The sequence below is a fragment of the Triturus cristatus genome, chromosome 4_2, assembly GCF_964204655.1.
Source record: "Triturus cristatus chromosome 4_2, aTriCri1.1, whole genome shotgun sequence".
Lineage (NCBI taxonomy): Eukaryota > Metazoa > Chordata > Amphibia > Caudata > Salamandridae > Triturus > Triturus cristatus.
In genome coordinates, this window is record NC_140586.1 from 47,118,785 (window position 1) to 47,143,637 (window position 24,853).

The following is a 24,853-nucleotide window of genomic DNA, read 5'->3' on the forward strand; positions in this document are numbered from 1 at the left end:
TACTGTACTCCACTCTGCACCACTCCACTCTATGCCACTGCACTTCACGCCACTCCACTCTACGGCTCTCTACTCTACTCTGCACCACTCTACTCTATGCCAATGTATTCTAAGCCACTCTACTCTACACCACTGCAATCTTCGCCACTGCACTCTACACCACTCCAGTCAATCCAGCCTAGGCCACTCTACTCTGCACAACTCCACTCTACGCCACTTTGCAACACTGCAGTCTATGCCAATGCACTCTACACCAATGCACTCTTCTCTGTACCACTCCACTCTACGCCAATCCTCTGTATGCCACTCTAATCTACTCTGCACCACTGCACTCTATGCCACTGCACTCAACACTACTTTAAACCATGACACTCTATTCTTTGCCAATGCACTCTATCCTGCTCCACTCCACTCTACTCTGAAACAATTTACTCTACACCCCTGCACTCTACACCTATCTGTGCCACTCCACTCTATGCCACTGTACTCTATGCCACTCTACTTTAAACCACTGAACTCTGCGCCACTGCATTCTATGCTAATGCACTTTACGTCACTGCACTCTACTTTGCACCACTGTACTCTACACCACTGCTCCCTATTCCACTCTACTCTATGCTTCTGCACTCTACATGAGTGCACTCGACCCCAATGCACTCTATGCCACTGTACACCACTGCATTCTATAGCACCCTACACTGCAACGCTGCACTCGCTGAACTCTACGCCACTCTACTCCACACTCTATGCCAATGCACTCTACGCCACTCTAATCTGTATCATTGCACTCACTCTGCAGCATTCCACTCTACACTACTGCACTCTATGCCACTCCACTCTGCACCACTCTATGCCACTGCACTCTATGACACTCTACTTTACACCACTCTACTCTACACCACTGTACTCTGCACCACTGTACTCTATGTCACTGCACTCTACTATGCGCTACTTTAATCTACGCCACTACATTCTACGGTGCTGATTTGTATACCGCTAAATTCTATGACGCTACACTATACGCAACTATACTCTTCAACAGTCTATGCCTATGCACTCTACTCTACGCCACTCCAGGCCACTGCACACTGCTCTGCACCACTCTACTCTACACCAATGCACTCTACTGTGCACCACTGTACTCAATGCTACTGTACTCTGCAAAACCCCACCCTACACCATTGCACTATACTCTAATTGTCACACTCTGCACCACTCTCCTCTGCAGAACTCTATGCCACTACATTCTATGCCACTCTACTCTGCACCACTGTACTGTACACCACTGTACTCTACAACATTCTACTCTGCACCACTCAATGCTATGCCACTGCACTCTGCTATGCAACACTCTAATGTATGCCATTGCATTCTACACCGCTGAATTCTATGCCGCTGCACTCTGTGTCACTACACTCTGCAACACTCTATACCAATTCGCTCTATATTAGTCCACTCTACTCTACTCACTCCACTGTATGCCACTGTACGCAACTCCACTCTATGCTACTCAGTCCACAAAACTCTATGCCACTCCAATCGATGACACTCTTCCACTCTGCATCATTTCACTCTGTCACAGTCTGCGCCACTCTCCTTAACGCCAATAACTTATAGCTATGCTGTACAGCACCTTTGCTTGTGTACAACATGCCTAAAACACATTGGAAAAGCCAATAGCTCTTGCATAGGTGAAACCAATTGGCTTTGCAAATGCTTGATTTTATTTACCGATCCGAGATGGATATGCATATAAATTTTAAATTTTTCATCAGAAGAGCAGCTCAGGGAAGTTGTTGGGGGGTGAAGCACACTACGGAGAGCAACACAGGGGCAAAGGGAGATGGGCACAGTCGAGAGAGCAACACAGAGAGCCGGGACAGAGAAGCACACAGGCGAGTAAGAAGATAAATGCAGATGGGGAGAGAAGCAGTCGGGAGAGAGAGTGCAATGAGAAGCACATGGGGGAGAGAAACATGCAGGTGAGAGATAGCTACCTAAGTGCGGGTATGGGAACGGAAGCACACAAGCGAGAGACAGCAAAACGGAATTCCGGGATACACAAGCAACCTGATGAACAAAGACCCCTCCATGTATTCATATTATGTATGACATTTTTGGGGAACAATAGTCAAGTGAGAGAAAGCTGTCTCAAAGGCCAGGCATAAGAAGTCAAAAGGCAAAAAACATGAAGGCTTCAAAAACTAAACATGGAAGTATTGTGATGCACTTTTCTGTCCAATTACTCTTTCAGGAAATCAAATGAAGACCAAGAAGTGAATACTAGGACTTTCATCTTTATTGCTCTGCCTTTGTACCCAGCGAATACTCACAGACCTCAAGATATGCGCAATGTCACATCTTCTCCATATTCTTGACTGTGCAATCTAGGTTGCACGTTGACTAGCAAATTCCAAGACAGCATTGCCTTAAATAGTTGGTCTTGTCCAGTCCAAAGTGTAAAACTCTTTACATTCTGGCGGAGCGGGGTTCTATTTACCTCTGAAGCTAGTGTAGGAATAAAGGTTAGAAAACAAATTTCTTGTTTAGATATTAGCCGCTCCAGGATACTGCCTAATCATACAGGCAGAAGTACGGTTGGGGTAGGTGCACAAGAGCCAGCACCCGAGCAAAACTCCCGGTAAGGTGCGAGCGCTCGACTGCTACTAGCCTATGGAGCAACTCTCCCTTCATGTTTAGGCAGTATCCTGGAGCGGGTAATATCTAACTAGCTGTAGCAGTTAGATTGCAGGGTACATTGAGACCGTGCACGCCCGGTTACACATTGAGGGCAGTATCCCTCAACTCACTTTCACTTAAACTTCACTTATTTAAACGATTTTCTTGGTCCTGAGGAAGCGCCACGGATCAGGTTGGACCATAGAGGCACGAAACATGTCGACCTCGTTTTAGTTAACTAGGGCCCATCTAGCCTATATAGGTAACGCCTGACCTACGGGTTTTTTAACCTGCCAAGGGTGCCCCTCCTCATTAAAAGTGTTCTTTGGGCAACCCGTAGACAGTTTTAGACTCACTCTGCATGCACCACTGCACAATTTTTTTAGGACCCACACCACACACCCGCATGCACCATACGGTGTTTTGTCTCAAAAGATCTCCGCTAAAGTGACCCTTCGGGGGACCCATAGGGCATTGCAGCGCCGGCCATACGAGGAGCAAAACGCCCGATGATGAAGCATGGCATCCTTCGGGGTGTGTGAGGGTATCAAGAGACTAGACTTGCTCTTCCCTTCCACATTTGGGCCACATTAAGCCTAGGATCACTTGTGCTTTCCTCTTTCTCTTTAGTAAGTGGGTGACCACTTGCACCCCTTATATGGAACAGTGCCCCCTGTTTTGATTAATACCTGTAACCACCTATACATCAGATATGCCTTACTGGAAGCAATTGTAATGCTCCATTTCAGAAAAGAGAAGAATACCGTCACACATGGTTTAAAGGAACAAGTAAATAAATTGACAATTGCTCTCCAGTTGAACTCCTATGACTTTGATGATAAGGACATGCCTCTATCTAGAATTTTTGAGTGGCATTTCTTTGAAAATGTTCCCCTTCAGGGCCTGCATCATCTTCTGCTTGAAGTTTAACAGGATCAGAATCGAGGCCAACTGGCGGCATATTTTAACTCCGCTGAAAGAGGTCAGGTGCCTTAATGTTCTCTCATATTTATTTTTGACATAAGCACAACCAACGCTTGATGCCAGTAATCTGTTCCAGAGTTGCAAAGACTTTGTATTGAATTAGAGCAGATTTTAAGTTAAGGTCATCATAGTCATAGAGGTCAACTGCAGAAAATGTTTACAAGATCTGGTTGAAATGCCTCATAGATGTGGTTGTCATTGAACTTTCCAGCCAGACTTCAAGGTGAAATCACAGATTTGTTTCAACAAATGGTCAACTCTCGCTGACGTGACTTTGATGCCCTCAGTGCCAAATTGAGACAAAAGAGTAGGGTCCTCAGAAGATCGTCACCTTGAAGTGGTTGAGGGGCTTCATGTACCACTGACCTGGGGAGGTATGCTGGTGAGAGCTTAGTGTCCTGGCAGGGTCGCCCAAGCCAGACAGGTCAAAAGGTTGAGACCAGATGAAGCGTGATTCACTGGTCTTCCAGGTTGGGGGTTGGACACAAGACTAGCAACCATGTCCCATAAAAATAATTTGTTACGGAAACAGCAGCAAGAACCACTAAATCATCTGTGCATGAGGGACTTCCAGAGTCTCTACATAAGACATGCATGATTAACAGTAGTCAAAACGGCAAGGAAACTACTGACAGGATGACGGACGTTCTAAGTGCCAAGTGCAAGACCAGAATTGGATTTTGGAGCGAAATACTATATATGACACAGGAAAGCTGACTCAAGTATCATCTGAGATGAGGCACTATAGCAAACACATACTGGGGTCCAGCAAAAGTAGGAGGACCGGATCTGGTAGAATGAAAACCACCACAAGAGAGTTAGTACTGTACCCTGGAAGGAACAATTACCAACATCTTAAAGAAGTATTCATCATCCTGAGGAAGGGGACGGTGAGGATGTGGACTAATGGCTAGAGCGGTCGACCTTGAAGCTGTGTTACCAGGTTCAAATCTCAGCAGGGACGCTCAACATCCTGTGATTCTGGACAAAACACCAAATCTCCCTGTGCCTAACATAATGAATGTGTCTGTCTGTAACCCAACTGGTACACATGTAAAGCCCTCTGATACCTTCAGGTCATGTTTATGCTATATAAAAATAAAAAAAAAAGCCTAATTGAGTGGAAGCCAGTCAACAGCAGACTCATGCCAGCGAAGTTAAAAGGCAGATACATCAACACCACCATTATTCAGTGCTATGCTCCAACAAATGATGCAGAGGAAACAATCAAAGACATAGTCTTTCAACAGGTGCAAGTTGAACTTGAAGCCGTGACAAACTAAGACCTGAAGATTGGGATGGGAGTCTTGAGTGCTTAAGTGTGAAATGGCAACACGAAACACAACAATCAAGTTATAGCCAATCCTAGATACTTCGAGTGAGAAGGCCATATTGGAATACTAGGTGCAGAAGATTCCTAACAAGGACTTCTCATCTTCTGGCTGTTAGTCGCTGTACCGTCTGATCTTGAGAGAATTAAGGAAGCCTGCATTAGGATCCCCATTCAGAAAAAGTTTATTTTTGATAAACATGAGGCAAAACGCAAATCTAAAATTTGCCTCTGGTTGCAGATGGATCTTTTGTGTGTACAAGATAATACTTGGAGTACAAGCATTAATTTTCCTGGTGCCTTGGTACTCTTTTCAAGGCATCTTTGTCAAGGAGGTTGGCAAAAGGATGACAGCATCACACGTCAGGGGAATGAGTTAAGAAACAAGAAGGGAAACATTGCTGGGGAGATTTGAGGTGAAAATCTAAAGGCTTTAACCCCAGTATACAGCTTTGTCAATCCATACATCTGTGGTGACGTCTTTCCATGCTTGGAGAAAATGAGACATCGCTCAAGGAAATGAGATAGTTTCAGAAATAGGCTCAGTCATGCCTGGTGTGTGCTTGTCCCCCTTACCACTGGGGCCCTGAAGTACTACATTCTGCATCTTGAGGAATGACCCCACCCCAAAGACAGGCCCTTTCTTCATCACATTCCCTAGAGCAGTGGTCTTCAAACGTTTTAATACCACGCCCCGTGTAAAATAAAAAAATCACTGCCCCCCCCCCCTGAATTTTTCACAATTAGTCTCTTAAATTGGCAGTGTTTAAATATGTCTAAACATATTAAAACATTGCAGTTAAGTTCTGATGTCCCTTCAAAAAATTCAATCAAATACACCTACTTCCAGCCAATAAATAAATGACAAAAAATGTTAGTGATGGCCCATTACAGAGTGGCTGACTGCCCCCCATGTGTCCACTTAAAACAAAGCATTGTTATCAGCATGATGCTTCTCATGGCCAGAGCTGGGGACCTCCCCCCCCCGGATCAATTAACCAGAGCAGCCCCCCCCAACAACAGCCACCCCACCACTCCCCCCCCCCCCCAGTTTGAAGAGCTCTGCCCTAGAGAGATGAAGTCTGTAAACGTGGTCTCACTCCTGGTTGCTGGGATCTCAGTGAGTCAGGCTAGTGGTGCACTGCATACAGAACCAGCAGAAAACAAGTGAAAGATCTGGGAACAATTACTCAACGCATACGAAGGACCAGAGGCACATGATCGGAGAAACCTCAGAAGACATTGAGCTGATCAGAGCCAAAAGACTGTTGCCCTCTAACATTAATGCACTCCTCACAGTTTTCAGGATCAAAATTGAAAAGACTGAGAGTGCGGCGGAGGCTTGGAGGAGAAAATGAAGGGCCCAGCCAAAGGAGTGGGAAGCATCGAGGAGGAGCTGTAGGAAAATGCTGCTAACAGGGTGAGAGCTCTAGAAACCTGTGAGGCTCCTTAGAATATTGTAAGAAAGATGTGAGAGGTGTGCTGCAGGAGATGTAACCTTTAAAAATGTGCAGTAAAAAACGCCACAATTTAGCATATGTAGCTGATTTACCGCAAGTTCTAAGGATGCCCAGAGTAGGCTGGTTGGGTCCTATCTCATGTTCCTGCTGAAACATTGGTAAATGAAAAAAGAAAGATGTAACTGCTCTATTGAGAGAGACAGCTAATAATGAGAAAAGCCTTCAGGATTTCGATAAATCATCAAGGGTCGTAGTTCTGACTCCAGGCCTTTGGCCAGATGAGGCCCTATGAGCAGTAATTGAAAATAAAAGTGTGAACCTGGGTGAGGACTGAATGTGTGCCCAACCAAGTCAACAAGAGTGGGTGATTAAAACAATATCTCAGCCAACCCTGGGGGTATAAAAGGAACATAAGCTGAACCTGAACGAAGATGGCAGAACCCTGTAGGGTCTATTAGTCAGACCTCGCCAGGATATTGCTGCATAAATTAGTACATTTTGCAGCCTTAAAACGGTAATTTAGCCGCACAAAATTTGACCTTTTGTGGTAGTTAAAAAAAAAATTGATCCCAGCAGGTCCACCTGCATGCCCACAGGCGGCCGGCCCAATATTACCCCTAGCAGGTCCTGCCGCATGCCAATGGGCGACAGGCCCGAATTCTGTCTTTTTTTTTTTTTTTAAATAGTGCCCAAGTGGGTCCTACCACATGCTCACAGGCGGCGGGCCCAAAAGTTCTTTTTTTAATACTGCCCAAGCGGGTCCCACCGCATCCCGACCTGCAGCAGGTCTGAATTCTTATGCTTAAAAAAACAAGGCCCGAGCGGGTCTTTCGCATGCCAACAGGCGGGCGGCCCAAATTCTGTCTTTTTAAAAAAAAACAGTGCCAAAGCAAGTCCCGTCGTAAGCCCACAGGTGGCAGGCCCGATTCTTACTTTAAAAAAAAGTACCACAGCGGGTCCTGCCACATGCCCACAGGTGATGGGTTAGAATTCTTACTCTGTTTTCAAATCGTGCCCCTGCAATCACACCATCCACTTTCAGCCTACGGATGGTGGGAGTGCTGAGGGCGGGGAAGGAGGAGCAGAGAAAATGTATATTCTGCCGGGGGTGGCAAAACTTACTTGCTATTTGGTGTCCTGGTCCAAGCAGCATCAGTGTTCTCCGGGCACCTCCAGGCAAGGGGATGCGGCGAAGCAGGTGAGTAAACAAACACCTCACCTGCTCACTGATCTCGTCCTTTTATTTGGCTCAGTAGTCTACACTGGGCCAATAAAGGGAATTTCGCGGGCACTTTTGTAAAAAGTGCAGCCTTTTTACAAAACTGCTGATTTTTGTTGCAAATCCAGAAATCCAGGAGGGTCTAGTGAGTGGCAGCTGTTGCTCCTCTTATCTGTAACTGGCTCTTGACAGTCTCAACTGGGAAGCAGTGAGAAGTCCTGTCTCCAGAAAGTCCGTTTCTTGAATTACCTATCTGTGTGCCAAGAATGAGTTGGAACAATCTTGCTTCAAGATTCCTAGTGAATCACACGCCAGTCATTGTATTCAGCCATGTAGTGACTTTTAGGAAAGACATAGGCCTCATTATGATGGCGGACGGAAAGCCATCCAACAGCTCGTCAGAGTCTTTCTGCCGAACATCAGAGGTTTCCATCGACTGCCGTATTACGATACTGGCGGTTGGAGGGAAACCCATGGAATACGGTTCCGCTTCTGATGAGGTCACAGAGCCCATCGGGGTGGCAGTCAGAAATGTAATCCACAAATGTCATCGGAGCAAGCATTGGCTCCGCCGTCGGGATTACAATTTCACTTTCCACCTGCCCTTTCATGGCGGTCCGCCCAGCATGAAGAGGCAGGTTGAAAGTGACTTTGGTGGCACCTAGCAGGGTCCCTATCCCCCCTGGCCCTCTGCTATGGGTCCTGGGGAGCACCTGTATAATATTCCTGTACCATGCCTCAGTCAACATGTAGGGGTGTTTAATCTCTGCATTTTTTCCATTAAGGATTGTGCTGCGAGCAACAGCACAAGCTGCAATGGAAAAATACAGGATCCGACCACCAACAAGGTGGTCAGATCGTAGAATCTGGGAAGCGGGACCTCCCGAATCCTTGTTGGGCGGTCCTGCTTCCACTACGATGCCGTTCGGACTCGTGTCCAAGTGGCATCGTAATCGACCCCAAAGCCATCACTAAAGAGTGTTATCCTGTTCTATTATCACCATATTGAAACAAGTAAATAAAGAGCTGAGCCACAGGACAGAAAAGAAAAAGAAGATGGAAGCTTCTAGAATCTTGACAGAATTGCCAGAATAGTTACTTGAGGAAACACTCATTGGCAAAGCCAATAGGTGTCACCTGTTAAAGACATTGGCTGCCCTTTTGGCTTTGCCAATGCTTTTTGCCAATGTGGAACAGCATTGACAAAAACAAAAACAGGAAGGTGAGATGATATCTACATGTGCATGCGTTATGATGTAGGCACAAGTATGTGTCATGACACATACAAGTATGTGTCGTGACACCGTTTTTTAAAACTTTTAATTTACTGTTCCAAAGTGGCGAACGCCAATTTTGGAGTGGTAAATTAAAAATAATATGACCAAAAGCGCATCAAAGAGAAAGGAACATTCCGGTAGCGAAATGAAGCTGTTGGGCCCTCCAAAAAAGATAAAATGTTTTCTTTTTTAGAAACGAATAAGAAGGGGAGGGTGTGTAAAGCAAGGGAGGAGGGTGTGGGTGGTGGCAGGAACAAGTCAAGCTGCTAAGTGGCAGGAGCAGCAGGAGACGCAGGGAAGCACTGTAAAAGCAGGAGGGGTTGAAATTTGTTTTAAAAAGCAGGAACAAAGGATCGGGGAAATGACAGAGGAGTTTGGGACAGGAAGGGGAACAACACTGAGAATGCAGAGGGTGGAATGGGGGTTTGAGGGGAGAAGCAGCACAAAAAGGACAAGCATTGGCATAGCCAATAGGTCTCGCATTTGGGACCTTATAAGTGTTTAGCCATGCAACAGTTGCATAACTAAATACTTCTAAGGTCCCAAAAGCGAGACCTATTGGCTATGCTATCGCGATCAAACATCAAAGCGGCCATGCGGCCGCAAAAGGGAAAGTAATCGCGGTAAAGCGCGGCGCGTGCGCCCGCGCACATGCACTGTAGCTCTAGGCTGTCCTGGTAGCACTTTTTGGAGCCCTCTCAATAAGTCTCGCCAGACCAGCGCATGCGCTGGGTCAGGCGAGACCTAAAAAAGCAACAATACACATACATACCCATGGACTGCGGAAAGAAAAATGTTTCCCTGAATGTAAGCAGTGGAAGGATACAAGTCATCCGATGAACATGATGGAAGTAGCTATTGGTCCATGGGAGGGACAATCACAAGAAGAAAGAAAGCCATTGAAAAGGAAGCAAGCAAATGAGATTGACAAGAAAGCCAAGCAATAGTAAGCAAGGGGCTGGCCCAAACCCACTGTAAGTAATCGTGTAGTACACAATAGGTCTTCAACAACAGAAAGCTTGTAGCGGCTGTAGTCAAGTCATAAAAAGGATGGGAAAATATTAACCTGGTGCTGTAACACTTCTTAAAATCCAGTAATTGTGAGAAAAAAAAACCCCCAGAACTGACAGAAAGCTAAAACAAGACAGATTCTGAGAAAAAGTGTCTTAAAAAGGGAAAAGGTTCTGGCATTCTCTCATGACACCCGAGTCTTATTATGTCACTTACCGACTGCAGAGCCAGAGGGAAAGGGTGAGGATCCAAGGGCAGGTGTCGGACGGGGTGCCGTGGGCCATGCTCCGGCCGCACTCTCCGGCCGGGCCTAGTCTGCTGTGGAAGCACCCTAGGGTAGAACCGAGTCTTCATCTCCTGGCCCTGGGGGGGCTTCTTCCCTCACACCCCCTGGTTGCCAGGTCGCTGCAAGAGGGGTAATCACAGGGTTAACAGGCATAGCAGCAAAGCCAAACAGCAAAAAACATAAGAACGGCTAGGGGGTCTTACTCTGTGAATGTCATGTTCATTAAAGGAAATAATGCAACGCGCTAAGGGCTGTCAACCTGGCGGATACACACGGGGCACCTCACCAATCACAGAGACTCTCACTTACAGCGGATAACCTCACCTTCTTACAAAGGCCTTCATGGAGAGAGAGAAGACCTCACAAGTTCAGAGAGCCTCACACATGCAAAGGTGGTCTCACAAACTCAGAGACCCTGAGAGACTCACACACTCGTAGAGACCCTCACAGATGCAAGGTGGACTCCAAACTCAGAGACTCACACACTCATAGAGACCCTCACAAATGCAAAGGTGGTCTCCAAACTCAGAGACCCTCAGAGACTCACACACTCGTAGAGACCCTCACAGATGCAAAGGTGGTCTCCAAACTCAGAGACCCTCAGAGACTCACACACTCGTAGAGACCCTCACAGATGCAAAGGTGGTCTCCAAACTCAGCACCCTCAGAGACTCACACACTCGTAGAGACCCTCACACATGCAAAGGTGGTCTCACAAACTCAGAGACCCTGAGAGACTCACACACTCATAGAGACCCTCACAGATGCAAAGGTGGTCTCCAAACTCAGAGACCCAGAGACTCACACACTCGTAGAGACGCTCGCAGATGCAAAGGTGGTCTCCAAACTCAGAGACCCTCAGAGACTCACACACTCGTAGAGACGCTCGCAGATGCAAAGGTGGTCTCCAAACTCAGAGACTCACACACTCGTAGAGACCCTCACAGATGCAAAGGTGGTCTCCATACTCAGAGACCCTCAGAGAGTCACACCCTCGTAGAGACGCTCACAGATGCAAAGGTTGTCTCCAAACTCAGAGACCCAGAGACTCACACACTCGTAGAGACGCTCACAGATGCAAAGGTGGTCTCCAAACTCAGAGACCCTGAGAGACTCACACACTCATAGAGACCCTCACAGATGCAAAGGTGGTCTCCAAACTCAGAGACCCAGAGACTCACACACTCGTAGAGACGCTCGCAGTTGCAAAGTTGGTCTCCAAACTCAGAGACTCACACACTCGTAGAGACCCTCACAGATGCAAAGGTGGTCTCCATAGTCAGAGACCCATAGACTCACACACTCGTAGAGACCCTCACACATGCAAAGGTGGTCTCACAAACTCAGAGACCCTGAGAGACTCACACACTCATAGAGACCCTCACAGATGCAAAGGTGGTCTCCAAACTCAGAGACCCAGAGACTCACACACTCGTAGAGACGCTCGCAGATGCAAAGGTGGTCTCCAAACTCAGAGACCCTCAGAGACTCACACACTCGTAGAGACGCTCGCAGATGCAAAGGTGGTCTCCAAACTCAGAGACTCACACACTCGTAGAGACCCTCACAGATGCAAAGGTGGTCTCCATACTCAGAGATCCTCAGAGACTCACACACTCGTAGAGACGCTCACAGATGCAAAGGTGGTCTCCAAACTCAGAGACCCAGAGACTCACACACTCGTAGAGACGCTCACAGATGCAAAGGTGGTCTCCAAACTCAGAGACCCTCAGAGACTCACACACTCATAGAGACCCTCACAAATGCAAAGGTGGTCTCCAAACTCAGAGACCCTCAGAGACTCACACACTCGTAGAGACCCTCACAGATGCAAAGGTGGTCTCCAAACTCAGAGACCTTCAGAGACTCACACACTCGTAGAGACCCACACAGATGCAAAGGTGGTCTCCAACCTCAGAGACTCACACACTCGTAGAGACCCTCACAGATGCAAAGGTGGTCTCCATACTCAGAGACCCTCAGAGAGTCACACACTCGTAGAGACGCTCACAGATGCAAAGGTGGTCTCCAAACTCAGAGACCCAGAGACTCACACACTCGTAGAGACGCTCACAGATGCAAAGGTGGTCTCCAAACTCAAAGACCCTCAGAGACTCACACACTCGTAGAGACTCTCACAGATGCAAAGGTGGTCTCCAAACTCAGAGACCCAGAGACTCACACACTCGTAGAGACGCTCGCAGATGCAAAGTTGGTCTCCAAACTCAGAGACTCACACACTCGTAGAGACCCTCACAGATGCAAAGGTGGTCTCCATAGTCAGAGACCCATAGACTCACACACTCGTGGAGACCCTCACACATGCAAAGGTGGTCTCACAAACTCAGAGACCCTGAGAGACTCACACACTCATAGAGACCCTCACAGATGCAAAGGTGGTCTCCAAACTCAGAGACCCAGAGACTCACACACTCGTAGAGACGCTCGCAGATGCAAAGGTGGTCTCCAAACTCAGAGACCCTCAGAGACTCACACACTCGTAGAGACGCTCGCAGATGCAAAGGTGGTCTCCAAACTCAGAGACTCACACACTCGTAGAGACCCTCACAGATGCAAAGGTGGTCTCCATACTCAGAGACCCTCAGAGACTCACACACTCGTAGAGACGCTCACAGATGCAAAGGTGGTCTCCAAACTCAGAGACCCAGAGACTCACACACTCGTAGAGACGCTCACAGATGCAAAGGTGGTCTCCAAACTCAGAGACCCTCAGAGACTCACACACTCATAGAGACCCTCACAAATGCAAAGGTGGTCTCCAAACTCAGAGACCCTCAGAGACTCACACACTCGTAGAGACCCTCACAGATGCAAAGGTGGTCTCCAAACTCAGAGACCTTCAGAGACTCACACACTCGTAGAGACCCACACAGATGCAAAGGTGGTCTCCAACCTCAGAGACTCACACACTCGTAGAGACCCTCACAGATGCAAAGGTGGTCTCCATACTCAGAGACCCTCAGAGAGTCACACACTCGTAGAGACGCTCACAGATGCAAAGGTGGTCTCCAAACTCAGAGACCCAGAGACTCACACACTCGTAGAGACGCTCCCAGATGCAAAGGTGGTCTCCAAACTCAGAGACCCTCAGAGACTCACACACTCGTAGAGACTCTCACAGATGCAAAGGTGGTCTCCAAACTCAGAGACCCTCAGAAACTCACACACTCGTAGAGACCCTCACACATGCAAATGTGGTCTCACAAACTCAGAGACCCTGAGAGACTCACACACTCATAGAGACCCTCACAGATGCAAAGGTGGTCTCCAAACTCAGAGACCCAGAGACTCACACACTCGTAGAGACGCTCGCAGATGCAAAGGTGGTCTCCAACCTCAGAGACCCTCAGAGACTCACACACTCGTAGAGACGCTCGCAGATGCAAAGGTGGTCTCCAACCTCAGAGACCCTCAGAGACTCACACACTCGTAGAGACGCTCGCAGATGCAAAGGTGGTCTCCAAACTCAGAGACCCAGAGACTCACACACTCGTAGAGACCCTCACACATGCAAAGGAGGACTCCAAACTCAGAGACCCTCAGAGACTCACACACTCATAGAGACCCTCACAAATGAAAAGGTGGTCTCCAAACTCAGAGACACTCAGAGACCCTCAGAGACTCACACACTCGTAGAGACCCTCACAGATGCAAAGGTGGTCTCCAAACTCAGAGACCCTCAGAGACTCACACACTCGTAGAGACCCACACAGATGCAAAGGTGGTCTCCAACCTCAGAGACTCACACACTCGTAGAGACTCTCACAGATGCAAAGGTGGTCTCCATACTCAGAGACCCTCAGAGAGTCACACACTCGTAGAGACGCTCACAGATGCAAAGGTGGTCTCCAAACTCAGAGACCCAGAGACTCACACACTCGTAGAGAGGCTCACAGATGCAAAGGTGGTCTCCAAACTCAGAGACCCTCAGAGACTCACACACTCGTAGAGACTCTCACAGATGCAAAGGTGGTCTCCAAACTCAGAGACCCTCAGAGACTCACACACTCGTAGAGACCCTCACACATGCAAATGTGGTCTCACAAACTCAGAGACCCTGAGAGACTCACACACTCATAGAGACCCTCACAGATGCAAAGGTGGTCTCCAAACTCAGAGACCCAGAGACTCACACACTCGTAGAGACGCTCGCAGATGCAAAGGTGGTCTCCAACCTCAGAGACCCTCAGAGACTCACACACTCGTAGAGACGCTCGCAGATGCAAAGGTGGTCTCCAACCTCAGAGACCCTCAGAGACTCACACACTCGTAGAGACTCTCACAGATGCAAAGTTGGTCTCCAAACTCAGAGACCCAGGGACTCACACACTCGTAGAGACGCTCACACATGAAAAGGTGGTCTCCAAACTCAGAGACCCTGAGAGACTCACACACTCATAGAGACCCTCACAGATGCAAAGGTGGACTCCAAACTCAGAGACCCTGAGAGACTCACACACTCGTAGAGACGCTCACAGATGCAAAGGTGGTCTCCAAACTCAGAGACTCACACACTCGCAGAGACGCTCACAGATGCAAAGGCCTCTACAGATGCAGAAGGCATCAGACAGTCAGAGACTCTCACAAGAACGGTGGCCTATTGATCCTAGAGACGCTCACTAATACTCATAGAGACACATAGAGAGCTTCACCCACATGGAGATATGCACACATACACAAGGACTCACACACTAGTAGAACCCTTAGAAATATAAAGAGGGCCTGGTGACTTTTGGGGCCTTCACAGAGACAGAAGTCCTCACAAACTCCATGATCCTGAGAGTTACAAAGATGGTCTTATAAACTGAGCGTCCTTTACAGATAAGGACGGTACTGTACACACATGCATAGAGACCCTCAGAGGTGCAAAGGGGGGTCTTATGAATTCAGACATTTACATATACTCTCAGAGACACAAAGAAGGCTCTGTGTGCTTAATTATTATTACTAATAAAGAAGGCATGAAGCACTCAGAGACTTAAAGGGATGCCAACAGGGGCCTGTGAGCTCATTCACAGACTCACAAAGTGTCTCAGAGAAACAGATAAGGCATTTTCTACTCAAAGACCTTTCCGGGTATAGAAAACCTCACAGATTCTGAGACCTAAGGGTAGCAAAGAAGGTATCACAAATTTCAATATCTTCACAAATAGAGAATGTCTCACACACTAACAGAGACTGTCTGAGATACAAAGAGCATGTTGTGAACTCAGAGACCATCACAACCGTAGAAGGCCTCACGTAGTTACAAAGACCACCAGAAACACAACTTCTTCATGAACGTAGAGGTCTTCACAAAAAAGAAGGCTTCACGCACTCAGAAAACACATTAGAGGTATAAAGAGGAACCTGTTTAGTTAAAGGCTGCCGCAGAAGGCACTGACAGGCTGCCAGACAACTTCAGAGATATAAAGAAGGCCTTGTTAATATTGAAGACCTTCACAGAAACAGAAGACTGTGCATGCCCACTACAGATGCTCTAAAAGAGATAGCGCATTTTGAATTTACAGAAAGAGGTTTTGGGGTTGCGTTTCCTCAGGGCTTTCTGGCTTTCCCTAAAATGTAGTGTAACTTCCAAGCAGTTGTTGAGACAGTCTTGCGCTTGCACCTTTTTAGCTTTCTGGAACTGGCATTTATGTAACTTCCAGTTTCATGTTTACACACTCTATTACTCTCCAGAAAGAGAGAACACCAACCTCATCTAACCTACAAAAGAATTCCTAACCTTCTGGTCACCCCGACATTCAGCTCTATTGCATCCTACTAGCTAAACAATCCATAAGCAAGACTAGAAGTCTCATCTGCAATCTAATATCGAACCCTAACCCACAACTCCTTTTTAGGTCAAGCCTGGGCAGTGCATGCGCTGCTCTGCGACATGCTGTATTGGAGAATGGAATAGAAGCCCCGCCCACTCTCCACCCATATTTGTCATTGCCTTGTGTCATTGTCCGTCATAAATGCTGGCTACTGATTCGATAATAGGCTTGTTAGTCCCTCCTTAGAACCGCCTTGTCTTCATTTGTAACCTCTCATGAGGACTGGCCCTTTTACTTCTGTAGTTACACAGTAGGCCTTATTTAGTCTGTAAGCCCTATTTTCTTTAATAAGTTTCTCCTTCTGCAGGCAGGACATGCTTTCCTGCAACATTCAGCGCGTCATACCCGCTCTCACATTCTGAGCAACCCGGGACAATGGCGGACGCTTCTTTGAATAGGTCTCGCATTTACAAGTTTGAGCTATTGGCCTTGTAAATGACACTGCCTTTTATTTATGTGTTAATTAGCAAAACAGATAAATAAAAGGCGTTGTCATTTACAATGCCAATAGCTTAAACTCTCGCAAATGTGCGACCCATTGCATTGCAAATGCTTGTTAGGAGAGCGCTTTAGACAGAATAAGGCACTTCACATTTACTGCAGGAGGCCGTCCCCAAGGGTTGTCTAACACTGTTAAAAATAACAAATAAATAGGAAGTGTGGCGGGAGACTAGTGGCGTATAAAACCCATTGCTTCGAAGATTATTCAACATGGGAGCCTCTGTCCTCATTTGTCCCTGCTCAACCCTCTTGAATTTCTCCTCTTCCTATCACCCCCACAAAGTGAGATTTTTTCAGAGGCTGTCCTGGCATGGTACCTGAATATCAAAGTATGAATATCACCTCACACAAAATATTTTGTCCTAAATATACTTTTCAGTCAGTCAGTCAGTCAATAGGCTTTATTTCGATAAAATCTTATCTTAAAAAGCAGTACATACAATATGGTGAAAAAACAAACAAAAAAAAACAAAGCCATAACAATACAGTACAGTCGATAAAATATACCATAAACAAATGACATTAATAAGTTACCTTGAACACACAGATTTAAAAACGTCCAATTAAACAATTAATTTAAGCCTTCTTGATCTGATCACCCACGCCCAACTTAAAAACTTTGCCATGGCACACACAATTAGGGGCCGTGAATCTGACTTCAATATTCTCAAGGCTACCATATAGTGCCTAGTACCCAACTCCTTACATAATGGTTTTAACCACCTAGATCTAGGCGCTTTGTAGGCAGGGCACTCAAACAATAGATGGGCAAAAATATCGCCCAGTTTGAGTTAATAATAGAAGATCTACACCCAATATGACACATTGCGAAACGGCCAGATCTCTGGTTAGTTCAGCGTCGATGTAAAATTACAGAAAAATGAACTAGAAGCCTAGAAAGGCATAGGAAGAAAATAAAGAACCAGAATGTGGAAAACTGACTCTAACATCAGTACTGAATCTATAAAGCAGTCCTCAAAAAAGCCAGGAGATCCCGTTCTATGCAATGCATCTAACAGGCTACATGCGTGACCAATGAACTCCTCAAAATCATCTCTACATTCCAAAAAGCAGACTCCCCTGGAATCTGCACCAACCACTCTCAGGATCTCTGTAACTCTCTGGAAGAACATTTAATGGAGAAAGCTAACAAAATTGAGGCACACTTTCCATGCATTCTCTTGCTAATCATGATAAACATGGCCCCAGACACCACACACAAAAAAACTACGCTCTTTCAATTTGGTTCCATAAAAGAAAAGAAACCAATGAACTAGTCAAGTCTAGCAGTATCAGTGGCTAACCAGTAAGAGTGTGTGAAATTCACATAAATTGCTTTTGGCATAAGCCTTTTTTTTATAGAATTTTACTCATACTCAAAATCTTGTTTTTTGTCCCTCTGTGAGCTTGAAAATCACTGTAAACAAATGTTTCTGAACTTAATTACGCAAAGTGACATAAAGGTGTAATTTCAGGAATTTTGCACAGCACGATCTTTCGGAAATTCTGCAAATATATGCCAGTATAATGTACATTTCCCCACGACCTACTAACCAGCTGACTTTTGTCATATTAATAAAATCTGAAAGAGGTCGATGGTGGTTCTCTGCTTCAACTAAACTGATTTTCCAATGTGTCTGCGCTGTCCCCATGGGTGATTCTGAAGGGTTCAGCTAGGGAGGTATTTATCATTTTGATGTGACTCGTAGAGTAAATGCTTAGAGGCCTATGACATGCAGGGAGCACAATGTCCGAAGATAGCACCTCACTATGGAAGCCGCTAAGGGTGCCCTGTAAAAGCATGCTCTTTGATATGGACGTGCCACGGGACTACTAGATCCTCTGTTTGGGTGCATCTACCTCTCTGTGTCAGGACACCTGAGGAGGAGAAACCTGGTATTGGGGCGTGTAGCGACTCCAACTTTACTCTTATATGGGAGGAACCCCTTAGAGGTAGGACTTTATCTCGCTGAGCTGACCTAAAGATTCCCCGAACCCTAAGGATTACCTTCACGCACAAATGTGTTATTTAAAATTGAGCCTAACGCATCACCAGCTTGTAATAGTTTCTCCTGGATATGTGCATTTAATGGCCTTGCCCTACAGTTGAATGGGGTGACCCACTTAACTACTGGAAGGAAATGCAAGCTGGACATCCAGAGGGCCACATTTGGTGCGCTCCTCCACGACCATAAACCAAGAGGAAAGGTCAGCAAAGCATTGGCATTAAAATCCAAAACTGGGAGCCAACTTGCCGGCTGTGCCAGCATCAAGGAGACGAGCTGAGGCAACTAGAGCCAGATTTACGTTTTGGTCCTGAGAAGGAGAGTTTAGTGAACCAAGAAGGAGGAGCTCTTAGCCTCCAATCAGGGACTACAAGAGTTATTTATCTTCGAGGTACGGAGTCCACCTCTTGGTGGAAGACTGTCTCCCTGTCCCTGCTGGGGCTGATGAATCTGGATTAAGGAAGGGACCTGGTAAAGGAGATTACCTTTGGAAAAAGTCTTTGCAAGCACTGGTGTGTGTGTGTGAGCTACATTTGTGAAAAATCTAGGTCACTGGAAAAAAACTTCAAAAGTCTGACAAACTTATGTGGTGAAAATCATGGCAAGATCCAAAGGCAAGTCATGATGTCTCCTGCAGGGAATGGGCCTTTTTTCAAGTGAAGCAGTTTGACCTAGTGTTTCCGAGCCCAGTCGCCAGACATTGTGCTCCTCTGTCTAAGCCTGACTGTGGATTCTTCACTTAGGGCTCCAGTCCATGAATCCATCTAAAGATGTGCGCCTTGCTAAAGTGACAGAAATGGCGGTCTTTCTGCATCCTATATTTGAACTTCCGCAGAATACTGAAACCTGCACATGCTTGTTCAATACCTGCCTGCATCACTTACATGAACACATACAGTTCAGCTACAATGACATCGTGAGTTACGGTCCAGTCAAGCGTCCCTTGAAACCAGCAGTAACCTTTGCAATGTCCCTCTGGATTGCGAGGAAACAACAAATGCCCCGCATGGGGCTTGACTGCTACGATGAACATCTTCACTCTTAAAGGAAGCTCACATTTCACTGTCTTCGCTTTGATAGTTCATGCTTCCTGAATTCAGAGACCTCTTTATAAAGTCAATCCTGCCTAATTAAAAAAGTCTTGTCAAGTTCTTCTCAACATACAAATGAATGCGGGTTTGACGTATTCGGAGGGTGTGTTGATTAGTGGCTAAAAAGATTTTGTCTAAATGCACGACCTTTTACAATGGTTGACCCAGGGTTAACTCACGGTGGGCGTGGTGTTGCTACTTGTCCTGTGGGATAGAAAAACAAGCATTGCCTCCAAAACACTCAGAGAGCAACCCCTAGATCAGAAACTCAAAGGCGACAGGACTTTCAAGGACATAACCCCGACTAACAAATGGATCCAGTAACAATACACAGGAGTATAGCCCGTTAACCCAGAAGAGACAGGGCGTAATATGCAACAAAAAACAATGTCTCAACTGGAGGGTATTTTGGAGGAGGAGCTAAATTGTTTCCTCCTAACAAATGGATCCAGCAGCATTTCATAGGAAGTCTCAGCCGAACCATGTCGGTAAACACAGATTGAACGCGATGAGATTTCGGAACCATCAGAGATTCTTATGGCGTGTTGTTTCAAGAGGTTCGAGGATGCCATGGTAGGATAAACCCTTCTGAATAGTTTTAAAACTTGAAATCCCTATCAATTAAAAGTTTGGGTTTCCCCTATGAATGAGAAACTACCTGTAACCATTTTGACATTTCATGTCCCCCTGAAGGTTAAGGCCAGTTGTGCTTGCATGATCTCCCAGTACCGGATCCCAGGAAGGCTGGGATAGTCTGCCTTCACGGCAGACATACGGACACTTTGTTTTGAGATCAGTTGCAAAGAAGACCTTTGGAAGAAGAGTTTATTGGCCATGAGCCCATGCTCATCTAAAGCATAGGGGAATTAAGAAATCAATTGCTCAACCCAGAGGGTCTCTTGATGGGACCAGCAAAAGAACTAAAAGTGAATCAACGCTCTTGCCTCTAAGCGCTGCACAAAGTACACAGCAGAATCTGTACGTTGACAGTGAGAATTTTAGTGTAAGGACAAATGAAATTCAGTCATTCATGTGGCCGCCGAGTCTGAGAAACACCCCAAAATAAAGACCCTCGCACTTTATACCAAAACTGGGGTTCTTTAATATTTTACCCTCAAAGCGAGCTGATAGTTTTCTAGAATGATGCTGAATTGCAGTCATTGAAATATCTGCTTGGGACAACAGAGAGTGCATGTAGGCTTGTCTGTAGTGTTCATTCATGCCACTTCTCAATGTGAGGAGGAAAACCCAAACAGGGATTCAGCCTCAACCAAATTAGAGAAAGATGACTTGCCAGACCAGAGGCGGGTGGGTGTACCCTGGAACGGATCCTGACACAAGTCTCCTAGAGGCCTGCAGCCAGAAAAAAAAGGCACTGCAGGGTGGTCCAAGATGCTTGACTTTGCTTTCTGAGAAGTGCAACAGGGGTTTTTTTTCACTTCAAGCCTCGCCCCCTTTGGTAACACCAAGAGGCCCAATTGCACACACGAAGTTCAATTGTTTTTAATCGGCTACAAGGCTTGGGGGAGGTAGAAATCCCTCACTCGTGACCTGAGTGCAGCCCATGGCAAACGTCTTTAACTGCCACCAGCCTCGTGGGTCAGCAGGCTTCCTCCCGGCCCTTACAGGTGCTTGGGGATCTTGGGGTCCTGGTGCTTTAAGGTAGACAATTAGAGCTTCCAAGAACGAGTCAAGCCTTTGGATTCCCTATTCCCCTGAACTTCGTTTCTGATCGTAGAGCGTTGGTGTACTGGGGAACATATACACTTACTTAGCAATAATGTTCGTTCCCAGGGATGCCCGGTTTCTTTGCCACATGTCCTCACCCTCTGCCGCATACCTTTTCTCCCACTCATTCCCGCACCCAATAAATCTCCTTCAGCTTTTTCCCCACATTTCCTTTCTCCGCCCCTCGTCTATCCCCGTTCCCTGTCACCTCTTCCATGTGTGCTTATAACACATCCTCTGCCCCCCTCCCCCCGCATTATTCTTTCCAATTGCAGACAATACCTCCCCGAAGTGCACCTCGAAGTCTCGAGCCCTCGCGCGCCAGCATTTAACGAGCCCTCTCTCCCTACCACCTACGAACTCCTTCTTTCCTACATCGAATCCACTGCCCTGGCCGTCTGCCTGGGTGATGCGGTCGCTCTGCTCTCTTTATTAGAGCAACTTCTTCTCTCTCTGCACCTCTGCACCTCCCCCTTCTTTTCTCTTGCTCTGTCTCTCTGTTCCATCAGTATGCCATTCATCCTCCATCCTCCTGTTTCTCTCCATATTTTTGGTAATGTTCCATCTAAATCCCACGCCCGTCTCTCCCGTCTCTCATTTCTATCATCGTGTTTTCCCTGTCTGCCTGACCTTGTCTCAGTCTAATTCTCGCTCCCTCTGTCATTTTTCTATCGCTCTGCTCCCTGCCCTAATCACGTTGACTTCCCTCGTCTCGCTTTCTTTTCATTCTGCGCCCCTTCGGCTTTTGTAGTAGTTGTTGAATCTCAGCTCATCCCCTGTCTGTCTGTCTGGGTCCCTCTTCAGTATGTCTCCTCCCTTTATATCAGTGTGTCCTTCTCTCTCCTCCTGCCCGCTCGTTCCCGGCCCTCTCTCTTCACCTGCCTCCCAGTCCTGCCTCTCTCAAACCTCTCCCCGGTGTCTTAGCCTCTGTCTTCGGCGCTCCTGCTTCAGGGCCGGTCCTTTTTTATGTTCTCTGTAACTTTCCTTTCTCCGTCTGTGCGCCCCCGGCCCCCGACTCTCTTGCCCACCCGTGTGCTCTGGGTCTCCTCCCCCCCTCACGGACCGCTCGGTGCGCAGCTTCTGCTGTCTTCTTACCTTCACTCCGGGACCCAACAACAGCTATTATTGCCCCGCTCTCTCCGGTCTTCTGCCCGCTTCCCATCACATTCTCTCTCCAAACTCCGGTCTCCCCTGATTTCCCCGCCCGTCCCCATCCCCCCGGCCGCAGGCGCAGCTCACCTGTCTCGGCGGCTCGCGCTCGGCCCCGCGCGCAGGGCTCTGGCTATTGGCTCCCTCCTCGCCTGGCCCATGCCGCCCGCGGGATGCCGGGCATTGGGGGGTCCGCTCCCGACGGCCTGTGCGGTGGGCGCTGCAGGCAGGTGCCTCGAGACTGGTGGGTTCTGAAGTGACAGCGCGCGCACCGCGGTGGTATATCCTGGAGACAAGTGCCCTGAGCAGGTCCTGGGGGCGAATACTGGTGGGTACTGAAGGTCGATGCCCTAATAGAGATGGGCTGTTGATGGTAGTTGGGTCCTCAAAAAGGTGACCTGCTCTTGTCTTGAAGGCAGGTGTCCTGAGCCGACCCGTCCTTGATCTTGGTGCTCTGGGCTGCTGAATCCTGGAGGCTGGTGCCCCAAGCTGCAGGTCCTGGAGGAGGGAGGTCTGGTTGGTGCAGGAGGCGGGTTCCTTCTTACGCGTGTGAGCGCTGCAGGAAGGGTTCCTGCACCGGTCCTGCCCTTCTGCTGCACAGTCTCCCTTTCTCTGTTCAAGTCCTGGCGGGCTGCTCCCGTCCTGCCTGAGCTCCGCGGGCCGCTCTCCTCTGCCGCTCCACGGGCTGCTCTCCTCTGCCTCTGCCCGGTGCAGCCCCTTCTTCCCGGCCGGTACTGGCAGGCTGCTCCCGTCCCCCCAGAGCCTCAGCCTGCTCTCCTCTTCCCTCTGAAGTTGCCGAGCGCTCTGCTGTCGCGGCCACTCCCTGCAGCCCCAGAGCACTCCCCTCCGCGGCACGCACCTCTCCCCCCAGCAGCACCCACCTCTTTTCCTGCGAGCTGTCGGCCGCTCCTTTCATCTCCGACACATTCTGCAGCCCCCGGTCTATTTACAGCCAAAACCATCAACTGTCTGGCTGTCCTTTCATCCTCCTCTCCAGCTCTGATCCCTCTGCTCCCGATGCCGCTCTCCCCTGACCTCTCTGCGCTCTCCCTCTGGTGGCTCTCTCCTCTTCCTCCGATCGCTCGCCTCCATTTGCCCATAGTATTTCTTTTACCTCTTCCACCCTCCTTTCTTCTTCCTCCTCCACCCTTCTCTCTTCTTCCACCATCTCCCTTGTCTATTCTTCCTCCTCCTCCACCTGTCTCTCTTTTTCCACCTTTTCTCTTCTTCCACCTCCATCTTCTCTCTTCTTCCACCTTCACCCTTTTCTATTCTTCCACCTCCTCCACCGTTCTCTCTTCTTCCTCCTCCACCCTTCTATCTTCTTCCATCTCCACCCTTCTCTCTTCTTCCACCTCCACCCTTCTCTCTTCTTCCACCTCCACCATTCTCTCTTCTCCCACCTTCACCTGTCTCTCTTCTTCCACCTCGACCTTATCTCTTCTGCCACATTCACCCTTCTCTCTTCTCCCACCTTCACCTGTCTCTCTTCTTCCACCTCCACCCTTCTCTCTTCTTCCACCTCCACCATTCTCTCTTCTGCTACCTCCACCTTCTCTCTTCTTCCACCTCCACCTTATCTCTTCTGCCACCTTCACCCTTCTCTCTTCTCCCACCTTCACCTGTCTCTCTTCTTCCACCTCCGCCCTTCTCTCTTCTTCCACCTCCACCATTCTCTCTTCTGCTACCTCCACCTTCTCTCTTCTTCCACCTCCACCTTATCTCTTCTGCCACCTTCACCCTTCTCTCTTCTCCCACCTTCACCTGTCTCTCTTCTTCCACCTCCGCCCTTCTCTCTTCTTCCACCTCCACCCTGCCCTCTTTTTCTCAGCTCTCCCTGTATGCTCTTATTGTTGTCGCTCGCCGCCTCCTTCTGACAGCCCTTAACCCTTCCTCCACTCTCATTTCCACGTCTCCTCTCTTTCTGATCTATGTATCTGATCGCTCTACTCCTGTCGCCTAACCCCTTCCTTTCTGACTCTTCTCTCCTACTCTTTATCTTATCGGGCCCTCTACTTCTGAGCCGTACTGCTCCCTTGCTGAGCCCAAGCCCAGACTCCCTTCCCTCTAAGGTAAATGTAGCTACCGGTATATTTACGACCATTCTCCGACTTCCCCTTCTGGCTCGTCTTCCCCTCTTCTGCTGTCCACTGTCCCCCCCCCCCCTTCTCTGTCCCTATTTCTATTCACTCCATCACTCACCCTACTTTCTATGCCACCATTCAACTTTCTTTCTTTCTCATCCCTTTCTGACACTTTTTCTCTACTTCAGTTCTATTTTATTCGTCCCCT

The 24,853-nt window shown here is 47.8% G+C and overlaps 1 protein-coding gene across 3 annotated transcripts in view; it reads right to left on the reverse strand.

Moving 5' to 3' along the window:
* Positions 1 to 23,599, reverse strand: part of WNT10B (Wnt family member 10B) — a 136,233-nt gene extending 112,634 nt beyond the window's left edge. Inside the window, exons 1-2 of one of the 3 annotated variants that reach the window (XM_085600407.1) lie at positions 23,443 to 23,599; positions 10,177 to 10,365 (exon numbers count right to left, since the gene is read on the reverse strand). In XM_085600407.1, coding sequence (XP_085456533.1) covers positions 10,177 to 10,244 — 68 coding nt within the window. In that variant the 5' untranslated portion in view covers positions 10,245 to 10,365; positions 23,443 to 23,599. Of the gene's footprint in view, positions 1 to 10,176; positions 10,366 to 22,507 lie in introns of all 3 variants that reach the window. The other 2 variants (XM_085600405.1, XM_085600406.1) reach the window with 2 other exon arrangements.
* Positions 23,600 to 24,853: the final 1,254 nt, after the last annotated feature.